Source organism: Pteropus vampyrus, unplaced genomic scaffold, assembly GCF_000151845.1.
Source record: "Pteropus vampyrus isolate Shadow unplaced genomic scaffold, Pvam_2.0 Scaffold2, whole genome shotgun sequence".
In the NCBI taxonomy this organism is placed as follows: domain Eukaryota; kingdom Metazoa; phylum Chordata; class Mammalia; order Chiroptera; family Pteropodidae; genus Pteropus; species Pteropus vampyrus.
Window position 1 is genome coordinate 14,638,726 of NW_011888783.1, and position 19,964 is coordinate 14,658,689.

Here is a 19,964-nt window from a genome sequence, read left to right on the forward strand (position 1 = left end):
ATTGTCTCTGGAATTATGCATTATTTATGATAATAGGAATCTTTAATTTTAGACTTGACAAATGTCAATATCAAAATACATTAATATTTTCAAAGTTATTTCACAGCAGTCTAGACTTCATTTCCTACTTTTTTATTGGAACAAATTTAGCACATTTGCTTCAGGAGACTGTGATGGATGAGTTTATATCTGAAGTGAGCAAACTGAGGCTGAGGAGCCATGCTGCTCATTCTACTGCACTCTGAGCTCTTGTCTTTGGTGCTGTTCTTCCCCCAACTTGTCCCTCTTCTCCCAAGTACTATCTATTTTGTCTACCAAATCCATCTTCAGGAGGTACCTGAGAGTAGCTTCAAGTGCCACCTCCCTTAGATATATGTACATTTTTAGTCTGGATTTTAAAAGGTGAAACAATCTTAGCCATAGGATTTGAGTAGTATGATCTTCTTATCATTCTATTTAGATTAAAGGCTTACTCGATGTGCCACCAAATAGATTTTTAATAAGAAAGGTGTGTATTAGTTTTCTTTTCCTGCCATAATACATTACTCTAACTTTAGCATCTTAAAACAACATTTATTATTTCACAGTTCTGTAGGTCAGAAATTCAGGCACATTGTCTGTCACTCTGCTCTGGGTTTCACAAGGCTGAAATCAAGGTATTAGCAGGTCGTGTATTTTTCTGGAGACACCAAGGGAGAATCTGTTTTTAGGTTCATTCAGATTGTTGACAGAATTTAGTTCCATGCAGTTGTAAGACTAAGTTCTTCATTTGCTTACTAGCTGTCAGATGGAAGGCATTCTCAGCTTCTAGAGGCTACCTACATTCTTTCGTGCATGGTCCTTTTCTTCTGTTTTCAAAGTTAGCAGCAATGGATTGATTTCTTCTTATGCTTTGAATCTCTCCTTTTCTACTTCATCTCTCCTCAGCTTCCCTCTTCTGCCACATCTTTCTGACTCCAGTTAGAAAATTCCTCTTTGCAAGGGCTCAAGTGGTTATATTGGATCCACCCAGGTTGCTCAGGATAATCCATAACTTTAATTACATCTGTAACTGTCCTTTACAGTAGTACCTAGACTAGTGTTTTACCTACTAATCAGGGAATGGGAATCTTGGAGGGACATCTTTAGAATTCTGCCTACTATAAGGAATGAGACCTACATGACAAAAATGATAAATTTTTTTGGAGAACATATATGGACACTTGAACACATGTAGAGTCATACTGTATTCTAGAAAGGGAAGGCTCATGAGGAAGAATATTATCCTCCCTGAAATTAATGTATACGATTAAAGAAATGTTAATAAAATCTAAATGTTTTTTGGGGTTCTTGACAATTTTATTCCAAAGACAAGAAGAATAAATAGATAAAAATAAAATTCCCTACATTAGAGTAGGAAAAAAAAGTATATTCCCCAACTCATTTTATGAGGCTAGCTAGTATAACTAACTTTGATGCCAAACTCAAAGAAGGACATTAATAGAAACAAAAATTACAGGTTGATCTAATTCATGACAGACCCCTCCTTGAATCTTAAACAAAATATTAGCATATTGAATGTAGCAATATATAAAAAAGAATACAGACCAATGGAACAGAATAGCAAGGTCAGAAACACATCCACACATATGTGACTACTTGGTTTATGACCAAGATAGCACTGCAGGGTAGAGTAGAGAGGAACACCTGTTAATAAATGGTGCTGGTTTAAATTTTCACATTGAGAGGAGGGAAAAGGGTGTGAGGGCTACAGATGCTTTATTTTCTTCATACATAGTAAAATTAATTTCAGGTTTGCTTAGGCAATACAGAAGACTTAACGACCGTAGGGTAGGTAGGAAAAGATCTCTTAAATAGGATACAGACACCACTAATTATAAAGGAAAAGAGTGATACATTTAACTATATTAAGAATTTCTTTTCATCAAAAGACATTGAGAGAGTGAAAAGGCAAGTCGCAGAGTGGAAAAGGTATCATATAATCAACTGAATACATAATCAATCAATAAATATTGATTAGGAGAAGACAAATAACCTAATATAAAAATGAGAAAACACCTGAACAATGAGCTGATTCTCATATGAAAAGATTCTATTCTTCGTTAACAATCAGAGAAATGCAAAGCAGAGTCACAATAATTTGACATTACACACCTTTTAGATTGGCAAAAATTAAAATGTTGGACAATTCAAATGTTGGTGAGGACATAGAGCATCAGGAACTTATATATGTTATTGTTGGTTATATAAATTGGTACAATCATTTTGAAAAATTCTGGCTTGATCTTGTGGAGCTGAAGATAAACATGCCCTATGAACCAGGAATTCCATTATAAGGTAAAAATTCTGCAGAAATCTGTGTTTCTGTGCTCCATCACACACACACACACACACACACACACCACACACTCACAACAGCATTGTTTATAATAGTCCAAAGCTTGAAATAGCCTATATATCCATCAATAGTAGAGTAGATAAATTGTGGTATATCCATGCAATATAGTAACCTAAGCAATGAAGATGAATAAACTACAACCACATCACATGGGAGAATCTTAAAGACATAAATAGCACTGATCAGAAAAATTTAAGATGTGAAAAATATGTGATTTCAGTTATATAGAGTTAAAAATAGGCATAAGCTATATTGTTTAATAATGAGTAATCAGGCAGTAAAACTATAAAGAAAAGCAAGAAAGTGAATATGTTTACAATTATGATAGTGGCTACCTCTAGGCACTTGGTTATAAGGAATGGGGCACATTGGGACCTTTTGGGGGTGTTGGTATTGTTCTGCTTTTTTGACACAGTAGAGTTACATGAGTGTTTTGAGTTATAATCTTTAAGTAGGATGCTTCTGTTTTATGAACTTTTCTGTGTGTTTGCTATACTTCCTATCACGAAAAATTAATTCTAATCTTATCTTTTTCCCCATTCTTTCTGATTCTTTATTTAGTTAGTAGCATCTACAGTGTCTTACAGAGACTTAAGAGTTGTCATAGCAAGGCTTCAAAGAAAACAAACAATTCAGTCTTTAAAAATAAAAACATTTCCAAAGCAGATCTTGAGAATAAAAAAAAAAAGCTTTGCTGAGAGTGAATTATAGCATTTGATCCTATTTCCCTCCCAGCCCTGGCCAGCTTAGCTAAAAGACCCTTAAACTGGGAGGAGCTTATGGTGTATAACACTGAAGAAGATTGGGGAACCAGTGAGGGAAGGATGAGGTTTGATGGGAGAGGTGGAAAAAAAGCATGAGAGTGGGCTGAGCACCATTTCAATGGATATGGCAGGAAGCCTGGGCTAGAAGCCAGGAACGTTGTTATCAGAGTAGCCTATGAAGGCTGCTTGCTGCCTACATATGTATCATCTGGCATTGGACACAAGCATTTCTCTGAACTGCCCAGTAGAGCCTAGGACACTTTTGTTAGAGATGGAGGGTCGTCCTTTCTCCATTCCTTCCATCCTTTATACCCCTAGAGATTTTGGTCTGCAGGGCCCAAGAATCTATATTTTAATAAGGCCTTGGGTAATTCTCATGTAGGTGGCCTCTGGAGTACCACTACCTAGGGAAACTCTCTGGTAAGAAGAGTCACCAGTTGCACTTGTTAAAAATCTAAATTTCTGGGTCCCATATCAGACACGTAAAATCAGAATCTCCAGAGAAGGGCTAGAGGATTTTTTTTTTTTAAACAAAGGCCCCAGATGATTCACAGGAAAGTCTGGGAAACTGCTCTGGAGACTTCCACTTTTTGTTTGAAAAAATAAATATCTTGTGGAAAAGGACAGATTACAAACTGTGAAATGTTTTTCTCCAGCCCAGAGTACTCAATGTTGTGGATGCATAGATCTGTTTATATGACATCTCTCCTCGAAGTCACATCTTACACTGAGAATGTTCAAACTGAAATCAACATTTCCCCACAAACCTGATTCTACTTCCCCACATCTCAGTGATAGCATTACTAGCCACCCACTGGGCTGGACAGAAATTCTGTCATCTCTGGCTTCTTTCTCTCCTTCAATTTCCATTCTGCCCCACCAAATCTAAATCCATCACCAACATCCTCCCCCCGCCCATATTACTTCCTAAATTGTTCCATTTCCCCCACTTGTCTTCATCATCTTGTTCCCACCCCAATCCACTTGAACTACTACCAACACTAACCACCACTCATAAATCCTAATTGGTCCAATGCTGGCCCTGTTCATATTCTTGCACTGCAGCTGGAATGATCTTTTCAAAATACAGATCTGATCATGTCAAATCCCCTCCTCACTTTGCTCTCAAATCTCAAGAAAAAAATAAAGGTTCTCAATATGGCCAATGAGGCCCTGCTTAGTCTGGTCTCTGGCTTTACACTGTAGCACTTTCTCCCTGAAATCTATGCCCTAGCCATTTTCTGTCCCTCAGGCTTGTAATGTTCCCGCCTGACATAAGGCCTTTACGTAAGATGAGTTTTTCATCCTTTAGATCTCCATTCCAGTGTGACTTTCTCAAGGAAGCCCTCCCTAACCTTTCTGACCAGACCAATGAATGACCCTAATGTAAGCTCTCATAGCACCTATCTCTTGCAACTTTCATTTATTTCTCTATATAAGTGTGGCTCATTTATTTAATTAGACCTTTTAGGATTCCTTTGGCTAGCGTTTCCTTTCTTATCTTCTCTGGTGTTCTTCCAATTCATTTCCTTGGAATACAGCCCAGTACAATTTTAAGATTAGTAGGGAATAACTTTTAATATTTGGACTCAGCTAAAGTACCACTTTCACTGGCTTTCCCAGATCCCTCTAGCTGATGTTGCCTCGCCATTTTCCAATCTTGCACATTTTCTTTCTATCACAATACTTATTCACTATATATTATATTTTTTGTTTTCTTGAAGGTTTCTCTCACTATTGTCAGTTGCTTTAGGGCAGCTGTTTTATTTCTCTCCATATCCTCAGCACTTAACACAGGGTCTTGTCCTCAATAAATATTTGGAAGGACTCCTGTAGCCTGTAGTCCAGCCAGATAGTGCATATGTTGATTTCTCAGCTTGTAATGTCTTCTTTCAGTGCGCCTAACTCTTACTATTTGATATAAAGGAGGCAGGGTACAGTGTTATACAATCTTTCTACTTTTCAGTTTCCTTATTTGAAAAATGATACTTAAAAGTTTGTTGAGAGGATTAAAAGAGTTAATGATGAAGTACTTCTTTCCCTCCCCTTGCCAGGCTAAATCTCTCCTCTTCCAGAGCAATCACCTAGAGGATTTTGTTGCAGATTAGGCTTTTTGAATTTTTTTGCACCCAGCTAGCTCTTCTAGGTTTCCCTTCTCCTATTTTTCCCTTTTACAATAGATCTTGATAGTTCTACTAAAATTAGAGACAAATCTTTAGCAAGTGGAAAACATTTCTTCCCTATTCTCTTAGGAAAAGAGATCTTCCTGAGGTGAGATGTAGTATTTGCATAACTGCACAGCCCACCCCCTCCTTTAAAAAAAAAAAAAAACTTTGAAATAGCAAAGGTTGAAAAACAAAATGGTTTAATTTACATATAAAAATAGGTGAATTTATTTTTTGTAAATTTCTACATTTGTAAAGTACCTGGTACAGAGTACACGAGAAATACACTCTGATTCCCTTTCCTTCATCCTTTGAAGTTTACAAAGCTGTAACTAAATATTTTAGCATCTAGGACAAACAACTCTACAGTGAATTATCTGTTTGGTAGCTTTCAGGATAATTATTCTTACCATCTAGACACTACCTTAAGTTTCTTTTCTTACTTTACCTGTTTGCGTTGTCAAAGTTTAAGCAGCATATAACAACAATTATACTTTTTAAAAATCATGGAACTTTTTATTACTTTAAAATGTGTGTGTCACTAATTAAAATAGAAAAATCCCATGAAAAATGCTTGCACATACGGTTAAAACGTCACAGGGGTAAAACATGGCTGGAGTTTCTCTACCCTTCTTTCGGCAAGTTACCCTGTGTGGTTCAAGTATCATTTGTTATTTAGACTTGTCATTCCCAGTTGATTAGGAAATTTAACACTCTTCAGCGTCAATGTTTAAATCTGAGGCAAAAGTAAGTAGCCTGGGTGGTTTATTTGTGGGCCCACGTATCAGGAATCGTGAAGGGAGTGTTCTTGAGGTTAAGAGTTTTAAGAAAGCTCAGCTCATATTGTCATCCACGGTTTGAGATCAAAATCATTTGGAATTTGCGGCTTATCACACACAGATGAGGTAAGCCTCTAGTCATCAAACGACCCTTTTTGACGTCCTCTAGAGATAAAAGCCGCAAGCACTCCCGCAGTCTAGGGTGAATTTTCTCCACTGGCTTCCTTGGGAACTGGTCTAATCTAATATGTGTACTACTAACTTGCTCTGCTGCCCGCTAGATGATAGCTGATCAGAGACTCTTCAGGGAGGTCTCCCTTCCAGACCTATATCCTCAACCCCTTTCCTCTCTCGCAGTGGTCTAGGACCAATTTCGGGGTTTTCTTTCTCCATTGAGATTCGGCAGAACAGGCTTTAAAAGAAAGGAGAAGGCAGAGGGAGAGTAAGAAGTAACTGTATTGTTAAGAGTCATAACAAATGGCATTACATCTCTTAGACGCAACAACAAGCACCCAATTTAGCTGCGAGGTCACACAAGCAGGCGTCCTCGGGACAAACGCCCAGCTCACTCTCCCCACCCTCCGCAACTGCCCAGCACGGTCACAGTCACGTGACGGGGGAGCGGCGCGCGCCGGCCGCGGCGCCGATTGGCCGGCGGCGGGAGCGCGGGGTTTGATGGGAAGGAGTTGGCAGGGCCCGTCGCTCTGTCAGGGGCGGCTGCTGCCTTCTCCGGAGGCAGCCTGCGCGGTGGCGGCCGAAGCTGGCAGAGGGAAGCCAGCGCCGGGCTTTGCCCACTTCTTGAAGGTAGAGCGCTCATACTGAGAGCAGTTGGGAGGGCTCCGCAGAGGGGAGGCGCTCTGAGCTTCTCCCTGGGAAATACGCTCCGAGTTCCCCCGCTCGCTGCTGCCAGGCGCCGCCGCCCCACGCGGAGTGGCCTAAGAGCTCTGCGGCGGCTGCTAGTCAAACTCTCTCACGACTGCACGCTGACCTAGTCTCGTCGCCTGGTCCCTTTGATTTCCCCGCACAATGGCGGGGGTGGCTCTGGAGTGCTAGAGACACCTTTCTGCCTCTCCCGGGGGAGGCGGTTCCCCAGCCGTGTTCTCGGAGATTCCAGGGAGGTGACTGGGTTGAGCTGAGCATCGGCTCTTTGGCCCACCCGTGCCTAGCCGAGAGTTCAGAAGGTCCTATCCTAAGCTGTCGCTTTGAGTTTTCCGCCCAGGTCTTTATGAGTTGTGCGGAGGAGCCAGGAGTTAGAAAGATCGGGAGGGACCGAAAACTGTCAGTGTCATGCTGCTCGGCCCAGGCGTGTGGGCGTGGATTGTGTGCTACTTGGAGAAGCCTCTACAATTGTTCTTATTTGAGGGATGGTGGGCGGTGTAAGAGGTGGAGGGAAGGACGATGTTGCTTCGCTTCGGTGTCACAAGCATGGCAGAAAGAGCAAATCTAAACTACATCAATAGTTTTAATTCTATAATGTTGCTTATGAGGACTGAGAGAGAATTGGGATTGGTGAACTCAGTTTTGCTGATGGTTCCCTCACAGTACTAAGTAAATCCTATGACTCACTGAGTTTTCCATGTTCCGCTTTTCCCAGTTGGCTTCTGGTTTGTGGTGCCTAGTGTCGACTGTTTTCTCCTTTCTCTGTGGCCTAGGTGTCACCATTGACAAAACCTACTCTATTCAACAGCGGTTTGTGTGGTTGTAAGTTTGGTTTCAGGAATATGTTCAAAATGGCAGGGAATGCTAATTAATCTCTTGTCCTCAGCAGGCCCCATAGTTCGGTTTTAGGGGGACAAAGTTGATTTTGAACACGTTTTTTAAAACAAGAGTGATGCATTTAAAATTAGAATTTTAAGTTTCTCCGTCATCTGAGATCAGCTCATTGCTGTTAATAAACTTATATAGTGTTTATATGTGGTTACATTTAAAAAAAATAGAAGAGAATGAAGATATTGACTAACAAACAGATATGATTTCATATACAAATCTTTCTAATCAAATAATCATTTTTGGTAGTATTTAGCTCAGAATGAACATTGATTTACCATGAAGACCAGAACTTAATCATCATGTAGTAAAAGTAGACCAGACCTTAATTATCATTAGTAAAAGTCCTTTAGAGGTCTACTTCTTTTCAGTAATTTTATTTTTGAGCAACAAATGTGGCTGTTTGGGTAGTTCACAATTGCCTTTTAAATTAGGATATTCGAAAGTTAGAGTTCTGGAATAAATCACTTTTAATCTTGAATAGTATAGAGGTACTGGAGGTAGTGATTGAATAGTTTCTACTTTGAAACTTGTTAAACATAAAACTAAACCATTTGCTTTTAAAGGCTCACAGCTTATTTCATTTTTTAATATTTCAGATTTTTTTTATTTCTTCAAATTTGTTATTAGGAGTGATTGAAATAAAAGATATAATTTAGTCCTTACAGGCTATTTTAATGGAAGAGTATGCAGAGTATTTTGCTTTATTTTTTATACTAGATAAAATGAGAGCAATACAGTTTCAGTTAAAATATAAACTGCAATTTTATTTTCCAATTTTAAAATTATGAAACAAGTCCTTTATAGGAAGTTAGAAAGAAATATGTTCCATATTAGAAGTATTGTCTGTACTACATGTGTTTTCTGGTAATAGTAATAATAATGACTATAATTTATTACGCACTTAAATTTGTTGGACACTGTGCCAAGCGATATATAATTTCATTTAATTCATACAACAGTTACGTGAAGTATATTTTTACCACTTTACAAATGCAGAAACTGAGGCTTAGAGAGTTTAATTAAAGATCACATAGCTAGTATATGGTTGAGTCATATTTTGAACCCAGACCTTTCTTATACCATTATTGTAATAACACTTGAAGTGAGCCGAACATTTAGGAATTTAAATTCTGACATTCAAACCTGAGTGTGAGTTGCAGTTAATAGAAAACATCCAAATGATATGGTGGGCATTATTATTCATTGAAAAGCATGTTAGGTCCACCTAGCATTTAAGGTCATGTGAGGTCCCATTGTGATATCAGAGTGGAAACAAACTCTCTGTACATGATCATGGAAGAGTTCTTGGGGACAAGCCACTTGAGATTGAGCCGTCTGTCCACTCAAGGGCAAGCGAATTGCTTTATGCTTCAGAAAGAAATACTAGTTATTTGGTTCCCATGTATTTTCCATAGTTGAAAGGAAGCAGAAATGGACTAGAAAACAGCAATGACCATAGCAGTTAAAACACAATTTGTATTGAGAAATTAGTATGAGTCAGGCGCTGCTCTAAGTACTTTAGAATGTATGATGTCATTTAAGCCTTTCAACATTTTAAGAGAGTCCTTAACTCTCCCCTGCTGATGAAGATATAGAGTAACTGAGAGGGTAAGTAACTTATTTGCCCAAGGTTTCATAGTAAGTAATGGGCCACAGGAATTGGAGACGTTTGGATGGCAAGGAGGGAAAAAGTGTTTGAAAATAGAAGAGGTATGAAATTAAACCTATAGAAAAATAGTTGATTTATTTAATTTTGTTATGCTTTCATATCTTTTGGAGAGTACTACCATTACATATGCATAATAGTAAATCACCTTCTTTAACAAATACCAGAATTTGATAGGGAAATTGCCGGAACATGAGAGGTGACTGGTTCTTTGATTATGAACCTGAAAGCCTGGATATGGCATTTAGTGATTATTGTCCTAATGTGGTTATAGAGGACAAATTGAAAAGCACAATCCTCTGCTTCAGAGATCTTGAAGGTTAAGCCATAGTTTATTTTGTTAATACCAAAACAATTCCCCAAGGAAATAATTGATGTCGAAGTTGGTATTAATTGCAAGTTTCTGCATATATTTCATGTAATACTTATTTTAAAAGTGATATGCAATAAACAAGTAAAGGTAGTACCTGTGGATTTCTAGTGCCGGTTCTTCCCCCAGCTGGAACTGCATTATAGTTTCTCTTCCATGCAGATTTATGCTTTTTAATCAGATGAAGGAATTGGGCTACATGATACACTGTACTAACACTATCTCTTGTGTTAGTTAACTCACTTTCTACTCCAATAACTGACAGTGTCAGAGGTACTTTTATATATTTTATATATAAATATTTCAATCTATATAAAGCAGACTTTAGTTCTGATTTTGTGTTATTGGAACTAACTGGTTGCTTTAAAAAAATAAAAACTAAGGTGCTGTGTCTGGCTCTAATATTTAATATCATTGGGGCCTTAGCAAATTCACTTCCCTAGCCTCAGTTTCTTCACTTGTAAAATGGAGCAATAGTAGTATCTAAGTGATGAGATTCATGTAAAGCATTTGTTTTAGGGCCTGCTAGAGAGTAAGTATTACCAAGTATTTAATTCGTATCATCATTGTTATTTTCAAATATTAAAAATTCTGTTTTGTGATAGCTACAAACTTAACTTGGAGGCATGTAACTCAGTTACAAACCAAAATGTGTATGTCAATTGCATATAAAACACTGTGCTAGACACCGTACGTTAGTTCCAAAATAGTGAGATGATGTATACTTTGAAAATACCAAGTTAAAGTGGTTCATCTAATTCTCTCCTCCCCAGTCATCTTTCTTGATGATTATTACTAGTATCTTCAAAAGGTTTTAAGATCTATTTAATATCTTAACTCAGAAATTTATATACTTTTATTCATTAAAGTTCTTGGATTTCCTACAACTGCATTTTAGAAATTTGAATACTGTTAATATTGAAGGATTAATATTTAGATTGCAACTTAGATGTGGCTTATAAAATTCATTATAGTTATAAACTTCAAAATTTTCAGGACAAGTTATAGATATTTCTGTCTCTAAAAATTACTTTGTAAGTGAAAGTGTTTTATAATTAGTCTTTTTGTTATTTTTCTAACGAAGAAAGTCCAAGATAGTTATGGCTTATGCTAATTTCAACCTATCATGTTGCAGAGTGATTGTAATTACTTGGTACTGGCATTATTTTGTGATTATGTTTATGGTTTTAAAAAACGTTAGAATCATGGCCTGGTTTTTTTTTGATGGAAATGAAGTAGTTTCATACATTGGTAGTATATAACTGTATCCTGGAAAAAAATGTATATAACCTGGTAATATATATATACACACATACATTAATCAATAGAATTATTGACTAATAAGTTGATTTAGAATGAAATATTGCTGATACATTTTATACATATGGTAATATTATAATACATTTCAGAGTAATAGAAAAACAACTAAAAGAAGGGGATATACAGCTAGCTGACATGAAAGTCAACTAACTTGAAGGAGACTTAGACAGTTTAAGAGAGAAATGTTTATATGGGTGTTGAAAGTAGTGAACAGACAAGAAGTCTTAAGATAGAGTGGCTTTAGGCCATGTTTCTTCTGGACTATTGAACACATCCATAAACCTCCTTTCACTTAATTTTCTTATCAGTAAAATGCTAATAATGAAGGCTGCCCTGTGAAAAGTGGTAGTATTGTTAACTGTAACTTACAGAAAAGAAAATTAAGGCTCAGAAGCAAGTGATTTGCTCAATGTCACAGATAGCCTTATAACCCTTATTTTATTCTTCAAAATCCAGTTGGCTTTGTAAAGTGATGTTATTCTAAACATTGTAAAACACCCTTAATACCAAATAACTTGTTTAGTTGGGAGACAGCTTAATGATAGTAGTAGTTGTATTTAAGCATGTAGAATAAAAGTAATATAGTAAAACTTTTCTTACAGGAACAACACAGGGGACAAAAGTTTAAAGAACTTTAAAGTTTAAAGGACTTTTTAGTTTAAAGAACAAAATTGCAAAGTGGTATGAATATACTCTTCTGAAATGCTTTGCCATTAAAAAGCCTTTCCACCTTTATTTTCACTTTTAAATATGTCCTGGCTTGAAAGAAAGGATTTTTTAAAAGGTAGGCTCTATCCTCAAACTGTCTAAATTAAAATTCCACATAAGTGGAGTCTAAATAATCTTTTGTAGTATTTTTAGGCAGTATTACATCATCTAAATTTTATAGTGGGTATGCTGTGTAGTGTAACTTAAAAAATGTAAATGCTTGCTTTATTTCTAGTTGTGAATTCCTTTGGACAATTGATGATTTTTATCATCGTGCCCAGTTTCTACAAGTAAAAGATGGGTGGATTATTTTCTCGATGGAGGGTAAGTTTTCTTTATAGCCTCAAAAATAAAGCTAATTGTAAAAGTCTCCTTTTGGTGTAGACTTGAGTAGTAGTTTGATATTATCTCTGACTAATTATTTTTCTTTCTTACGAGTTAGTGGGGTTTTTTTTTTTTTTGACTTTAATAGTTCTACTTGCTATAGTAGTGTCTGATGTTTTTGTTTAACAGAATTATTTCACTCTGACTTATGAATTGTTTTTATTTCTCTGTGTATTCATGTACAAATGATTATCTTTTTTTTCTTCTCATAGTACTTTAATTTCAGTATTATTTGTACGATAGTCAAAATTAAGTATTTTATACAATACTTATGTTTTTACAGGCTATATCTTTTTGCTTAAAGCTTGTCACAAATATTTACTAAAGTCACACTAAATATGCTTTTAGGAATTATAGGATAACAAAACCTCTATAGGTTAAGCCTTCAGAGGAGATTTCTCAAATTTAGAGCTAGAAAAAAAATATATTGATAAATGCTCTTCTCTGATATGAAAGGAGATAATGTAGTCTAGGACAAATTATGTTGCTTATTTTTGGACCCCTTTTTACCATAATAATGGAATCTAGCAATGGTTGGTACACAGTTCAGTTTTGAACTATTAGTGGAACTGCTTTGTTTTGAACTGGCATCGTATCGAACCTTCCCTTTAAAAACTTTTAACAGTTCTACCTGAAGATCAAATTTATCTATTCTTCCTTTGTTTTTCTTGTTAGGTCTAACCATATGAAATTGCCAATATTCGACAACTTTGACTTACATAAATAGCAATTTTATATGGTTCAACCTAATGTTAACACGTCTCGTGGGAACTACAATGAATTGATATTCATTGCCTCTTAGATCGTTGAATATGTAATTGGTAAATATTTTCTCAAATGTCGTATGAGTCATTTTTTCTGGTTTTTATTCTAGGTGGTATAAAAACCATCTTTAGCAAATAAACTCTGCTATAATGAAGTATTCTTAGATGTCATTGTAAATCTGATCTTCAGAAAAGTATTTTAGGAATTTAGAATGCAGGTAGCCTATTGATTTTGACCTCCAGAATCATAAGTGAACTTTTAGCAATAGCAAACCAGACCATCTTCAGTCTTGAATTTTTTAATATATAATATTTTTGAAATAATCATATCTAAGAAACATTTTTTTAGAGGAAATTTTTTCTCTCTATAAAAGTATGTGCTGTTGGGATTAAGAATGGTAAAAATTGATCTATCGGTGTTGAAAGTACTTCTAGGACTAAAAAGAAGTTATTTAAACCTAAATCTTATTTATAAATAAAGAGGAATATATATTGCTTGACAACATTTGAAAAAAACAATTTTGGATCAAAATGTTATTTTATGATTATATAAATTAAGGTGTTTCTAAGTTTGCAGTAACAAGTTTTAACGCTGTCTCTTATTTCTATTTCTTTAGACAAAACCTTCAACTGTAGAAGTTCTGGAAAATATAGATAAGGTATATTCTCTGGCTCTGTGGTGTTTTAATTCATTTTAGGTGGTATGTAAATATTATTTTAGTACCTATTGTTTTGGGGCCTGGATTTGGTATGGGAATTTAGAGATGATATAGAGTAAGCATGAGAACTTTAATGTTACATGATCTCAAAGAAATCCAAAGTCTATCAGTGGCTTAAGAAGACTGTTTCAGGTAATGGAGCCCGTTAGAAAGAAATTAGATCTATGGCCTGGTGTAAATCAATGTTACAGATAGGATAAAGTTGATTATAAGATAGTCTGCAACAATTTTTATTAGTCCACAAACTTCACAGCTTTTTATGCTTTCTATCATTACAACAATGGCTATTCCTTGGGAATACTGAAAATGATGAATAGATTGAAAGAATATAATATGGGTCGTTCTTAGAACTTTTATTCTTTCTTTTTATAGCCAGACTTTTTTATAGGCCTTATACAGGGAGAATTATTACTTCTTTGGTTTAACAAATACTATTTGTTGTTGCCAGTTTCATACATCTGATCTTTGCTAATTTGATAGGTTAAACATAATATCTTAATTTTGCATGTAAAAAAGTGATTTGTCCAAATAGGCATTTTAATTTATTTTAACTTAATTTTTAGTTTTCTTTTTCATTATGTTCTGTTTAAAAATATTATTTTATCATGTTAAAATTTTTTGTTAACATTTTAATATCTTATGAAATTTGAGATTTACTAACATAACTTTTTCTTAACAGGAAATTCAAGCACTGGAAGAATTTAGGGAAAAAAATCAGAGACTACAAAAATTATGGGTTGGAAGATTAATTCTTTACTCCTCAATTCTCTATCTGTTTACATGTTTAATTGTATACTTGTGGTATCTTCCTGATGAATTTACAGCAAGACTGGCCATGACACTCCCGTTTTTTGCTTTCCCATTGATGTAAGTAAATTATTCTTTTTGTTGAACTTTCTTCTTACTGACCAGATAGTTTTAATATAGCAGTCACTTTTTATTAGGAAATAACAATATCTTAGATTGAATAAATTTGCTTTTTTTTTTTTAGTTAGAAAATATTACTTTAAGTCTTTATTTACAATCCAACATACCTGAGGAATATGACCCAGTAACATTAGTCATAATGGCTCTATATGAGAATCTTGTGATTCTCTAATAGATTTTGATCATGCTTTCCTAGGAGTATTGGGCATTTCAGATTGTGGATATTGGCAAGTGAGGGAGGTTTTGTAAAACAAAAAGAACTGCCCCCAGTGATTCTGAATATGTTCCATTCATCCCACCTCTCTTCCCCTCTTTTTAGTCACTGCTATAAAGCAATTGGTCCTTGGTAAAGAAATATTTTATAAGATAGCACATTACAGAAGGTGTGTTGTAACTGAGAATTTTGAGAGACAATTGAATAAAAAATTTGTTCATTCAGTCAACAAACATTTATGAGTAATAACTGTGTAGACATTGGATTATAATGGTGTTTGGTACACAAAAATACAAAAATTCTGACTGTAGATCTTAGACTGTATACATTAAATTAAGTAATAAGTATGATGAATATTGTGAAAGTAAAGTGCCAAATGCTATGGAGCATTTAACAGGGGCCCTTACATAGTTTGGGGTGGAGGCGGGGTCAGAGAAGGGCCTTTGTATTTATTTTCTATTGCTGCCACAAACTTAGCACCACAAACTGGCAACACACCCACATTTATTTTATCACTTACTGTTGTGTAGATCAGAAAAGGTGGTTTGACTGGGTTCTTTGCTTAGGGTCATACAGGTCTAAATCAAGGTTATCAGCTGGTCTGGGGTCTTACTTGGAGTCTCTGGGGGGAGAATCTTCTTACAGGCTCAATCAGGTTATTGGCCAACTTCTGTTGCATTTCTCTAACTTCCTATTCTGCCCTCAGTGAGAAAGCTCTGCATTTAAGGGTTTAACAGATTATGTTAGACTCACCAGGATAATCCAGGATAATCTCCCTATTTTAAAATTAACTGAGTAGTACTTAATTATTTTTGCATAGTTCTTTCACAGCAGTACTTAGATGACTGTTTGATTGTATAACCAGAGGATGAAAATCTTGGGGAAGGAGGGGGATATCTTTAGTATTCTTTCCACCACAGCCTCCCCAAGGAAGTGATGTTTGAGTTTGAGACCTAAAAGATAAGTATATATATCAAGAGTGGTGTGACATAATAGGTAGTATTTTAGGCAGAAGGAACAGCATATTTGCAAGCCCTGAGGGAGGATAGAGCCTGATAGTTTTAAAGAATTGAAAGAAGGCTGAAGACTGGATTATAGAGAAAAGTCTGGATAGTTAGGCAAGGGATATTTCTTGTGGACCTTTTAGTTCATGATAAGAATTTTAGGTTTTAATCTAAGAGTAGTAGAAAGCCATCGGAGATTTTTAAGAATCATATTGTTACTTTAAAAATACCATTGAGGCTGTGGTTTGGAGAATGAATTAGAGGGGAATAAGAGTAGATTTAGAGTAGCAATTCAGAAAGTTATTATAGTTGTCTAGGGGAGAAATAATTGATAGTGCTTGGTAGCAGGGAAGAGAAGCACAAAGGATGAAGAGATTTAGGAGGTAGAATTAAGGCGATATGGAGAGGTTCTTGGTGTTTAGTTGGATATGGGGTGAGAAGGAAGAATTATATCAAGGATAAAATTCAAGTTTATGTCTTGGGAAATTTGTTTCATGGTAGTGTCATCTAAATAGGGAACAACATGAGTAGGAGCAGGTTTGGTGACCCACTGAGACTAAAATACTTGTATTTTTTTATTCAGATAAAGCTGCCAAATGGGTTGGTTAAATATTAGTATGAAGCTTAGGAGAGAAATTTGAATAGGAGATATAAATTTAGGATTTGGCAGCTTATAAATGTTTTCAAAGCCATCTTCTGTTCATTCAGTAAATACTGGGCACCTGCAATGTGTTAGATATTGGCCTAGACTCTAGTGATTGAGAAAGTAATGACAAGATCGGTGCCCTCACGGAGCTTACATTCCATTGATGTTGGACAGACAAAAAAATGGAGACAAGTAAATAAACATAGTTAATTTAGAGAGAGATAAGTATAATGAAGAAAATAAACAGGGTAATGTGATTGAGAGGACTAAGCTACTTTAGGTTGGTCCTGGAAGGTCTCTTTTGAGGAGGTGGTATTTGAGTTCAAAACTAAAGTATGAAAAAGAACCAGATTGTAAACAGTTGGAATTTATGGGATGTATGTATGTATGTACGTACGTACGTATACACACACGCATGCACACACAGTGTATAATAGAACATATATCCATAGAGAGATATAGGAAATGATTATTTTCAAATTATTAATGGTAATTCTAGGTGGTGGAATTTTAAGTAGTTACTTTTTTCCAAATGCTTTTTGGTATTATTTGAATTTCTTACATCAGTCTGTTCTTCAGATCCTAAAAACAAAACCAAAATTCAGGAGTTGAGAGAAGATCTTTCCAAGAAGAGAGAAAAAATGCAAAGGCTGTGAAGTAGGGAAGAACATGACTTATTTGAAGGTCAAAAAGATAGGTATATCTAGAATGTGTGATGGAGAGGAAGAGTGGTTCTAGGGAGCTTGCAGAATTAGGATCTAGATCATGGAGAATCATGGAGAGAAGTTTGAATTTTATTATGAGTGAAATGGGAAGCTTGTAAAGGTTTTAGTGTCATGATGGGGTTTAAGTTAAGAGGATCATGTGTGTTGCCTTATAGAGACTTGAGTTAGAGGAGGACATGAGTAGAAATGGGGAGATCAGCTAGGAGGCCGTTAGAGAAGTTTAATCTAAAGATGATGATGGATTGGAGTGCCCACTGGCAGTGGAGATGAACAGATGACTTGCAAATATTTTGGAAGTAAAACAGACAACTTGATGAGAGGAAATGGGAGGTGAGGAATCAAGTGGTACTTACGTTTTTTGGTTTGACAATGTGGGGGAAGGGTTTTTTCTTTGGGACTACTACAGTAAAAAACTTTTTGTATAGTCTTTAGTACAGGGCATATTTTCAAGTTGGAACTCCTGGAGCTCATAAAAATTTAACTTTGTATATAGATAAAAGAGCCAAAAATTGAGTCCATGTATATTACAAAATAACTGTCTCTGCCATTTCTTTATTTTCCTTCTCTTCTGAAATCTTGTGGCATGCTTCTTATTTCAGGTATAGTAGTGGGTTTTATAATGCTGAGTCCCTTTCCCTTGTTTTGCTTTTATTTTTTTCATAAAAAGGGGAGAAAAGAAATTTAGAAAGGGAGTAAGTGTGAGATGAGATGTTCAGTTGATGTAAGCATCTTTAAAAACTATAAAAACTCACTTGATATCCATTTTCATGAAGAATTGATTTTCTGATTATAAATGATTTGTGTCTAGTACAAAAGAATGTCTGACTACTGTGCTTATTTTAATGGCTATCCACAAATCGTGAGCTACTGGATCTGCTCTTATGATTCAGATTTTTTTTTTTTTTCTTTTGGAGAAAAACATCATTTAAAATGCTTTCAAAATGTATGTTATTTCTTCAGTTTAATCATTCTATTTTGAGTATGAAGCTGTATTGTCCTTACTGTGTCCTTCTGCCTGTTCTGCATCACCTGTGTCTAGTATGTCTTGGCTTGTTAAGCTTCAGAGCCATTTCTCACTTTGTCTTATTCACATCTGTGACCTGGTTCTCAACTGCTGCAGCTTCTGTTTCAGTGAGCTTTTCACTTTTGGAAACATAAACCAGTTATCTAACAAAGAATAGAATTGTTCTTCTGATTGATGACAATCAAAAAAGCATGAAATAAAATACAATAATGTGAAAGTGGATGTTGTGGTAGATAGAGGGAGGACTTACCACAGGACATACTCTTTTGTGTGTTATGTGAGCTATTGCCCAAGCTTGTCCCTGGACTATTTTCCTTTGGAAACAAAAGTTTTGAGGCCAGGACCACAGTTTACTTAAAGAAATAGAGACAGAAGGAGCAATAAAATGCATTACTTCACTCATTACTGTCTACATTGATTACAAAGTTTAGAAATCTACCTGATAACTGCAAAAAGTATCTGCTATCTCTGCAGTCCAAATTTCCCAAATGCTTTTACTGGACAGTGAGGTCATGGATTCAGGGCTAAGCATATATTGCATAATCACAACTATTCCAAAATTATCTTGTAGTAGACTATCAGTACTCTATATGTTTTGAGATTTTATTATATCTTCTTTTCAGGATGTAATATGGAGGAACTTGGTGTGATTTTAGCCTATTTTTCTGCCTTTCAGATTGAATAATATATTTATATCTCTCTGATCTTTTCAGCTCTTACCGAAACTGAAAATATAACATAAACGATGAACTTATTTCATAGGAGTCATTAAGGCTATGCTCCTTAGTGAGGGAAGGTTTGAGTTACAGTTAAAATTTTGTATTTCTGCATTATGCAGGCAGATATGCATTACTTTGAGAGTTAGTTCATTATCTGAGTGAAAAATAATTAAGCTTTATCTCTGCCTTAAAGAACTCTTTAAGCAATCTTATAGACTTTTATTCCTGGATACCTTATTCTTACAGATCATAACTTTCTAGAAATTCCATTTGCTGTAAGGTCATTTCAGAGACCAATTAGCATAAAATGTTGACCTTCCCAGAAGATTTGGTCATATTTTTCCTCATTATTTTATTTTTATTTTTATTTTTGCACCTCTTATAATTGGTTATGGGGGAAAATTTTAAGCAAGAGAACTGAGGAAGGTGGTCCTGGCCGGGTTTCTCACGTTTTCTCATTTTCTACTTAAATTGAAAGCCGTTTGAGGGTAGGGCTTTGGTTTTAACAATTTTTAGGCCTCATTCACACTCCTCCTCCCACTAGCTGTTAATAGATATTTCCTCAATCCAGCTGGAAGGTTGACAAACATAATTTGTAGCCTTTTGAAGATAGTTAAACATTCGTTTCATGACACTCTAATAAGAATACAAAGTATCACTCATCAACTGTAGTTGGCTCTAGCTCTAAAGGAGAAGATATCTGTTTCCTGATATTTACTCAAGAGAATACAGTTGATTCTTCAATGGGGGAGAGGGGGTTGGGGCAATGACCCCCTGAATAGTCAAAAATCCTCATATAACTTCTGACTCCCCAAAATCTTAACTATGAATAGCCTACTGTTAACGAGAAGCCTTACCGATAACAAACTGTTGACTAACACATATTTTCTATCTTATA

The 19,964-nt window shown here is 35.6% G+C and overlaps 1 protein-coding gene across 3 annotated transcripts in view; it reads left to right on the forward strand.

Annotated features, from left to right (window-relative positions):
• Positions 1 to 6,770: 6,770 nt before the first annotated feature.
• The window catches only part of LNPK (lunapark, ER junction formation factor), a 61,101-nt gene continuing 47,907 nt past the window's right edge, over positions 6,771 to 19,964 (forward strand). For 2 of the 3 annotated variants that reach the window (XM_011357177.2, XM_023529348.1), the window contains exons 1-4: positions 6,771 to 6,910; positions 12,176 to 12,264; positions 13,706 to 13,747; positions 14,487 to 14,674. In XM_011357177.2, coding sequence (XP_011355479.1) covers positions 12,238 to 12,264; positions 13,706 to 13,747; positions 14,487 to 14,674 — 257 coding nt within the window. In that variant the 5' untranslated portion in view covers positions 6,771 to 6,910; positions 12,176 to 12,237. Of the gene's footprint in view, positions 6,911 to 9,024; positions 9,030 to 12,175; positions 12,268 to 13,703; positions 13,748 to 14,486; positions 14,675 to 19,964 lie in introns of all 3 variants that reach the window. The other variant, XM_011357191.2, reaches the window with a different exon arrangement.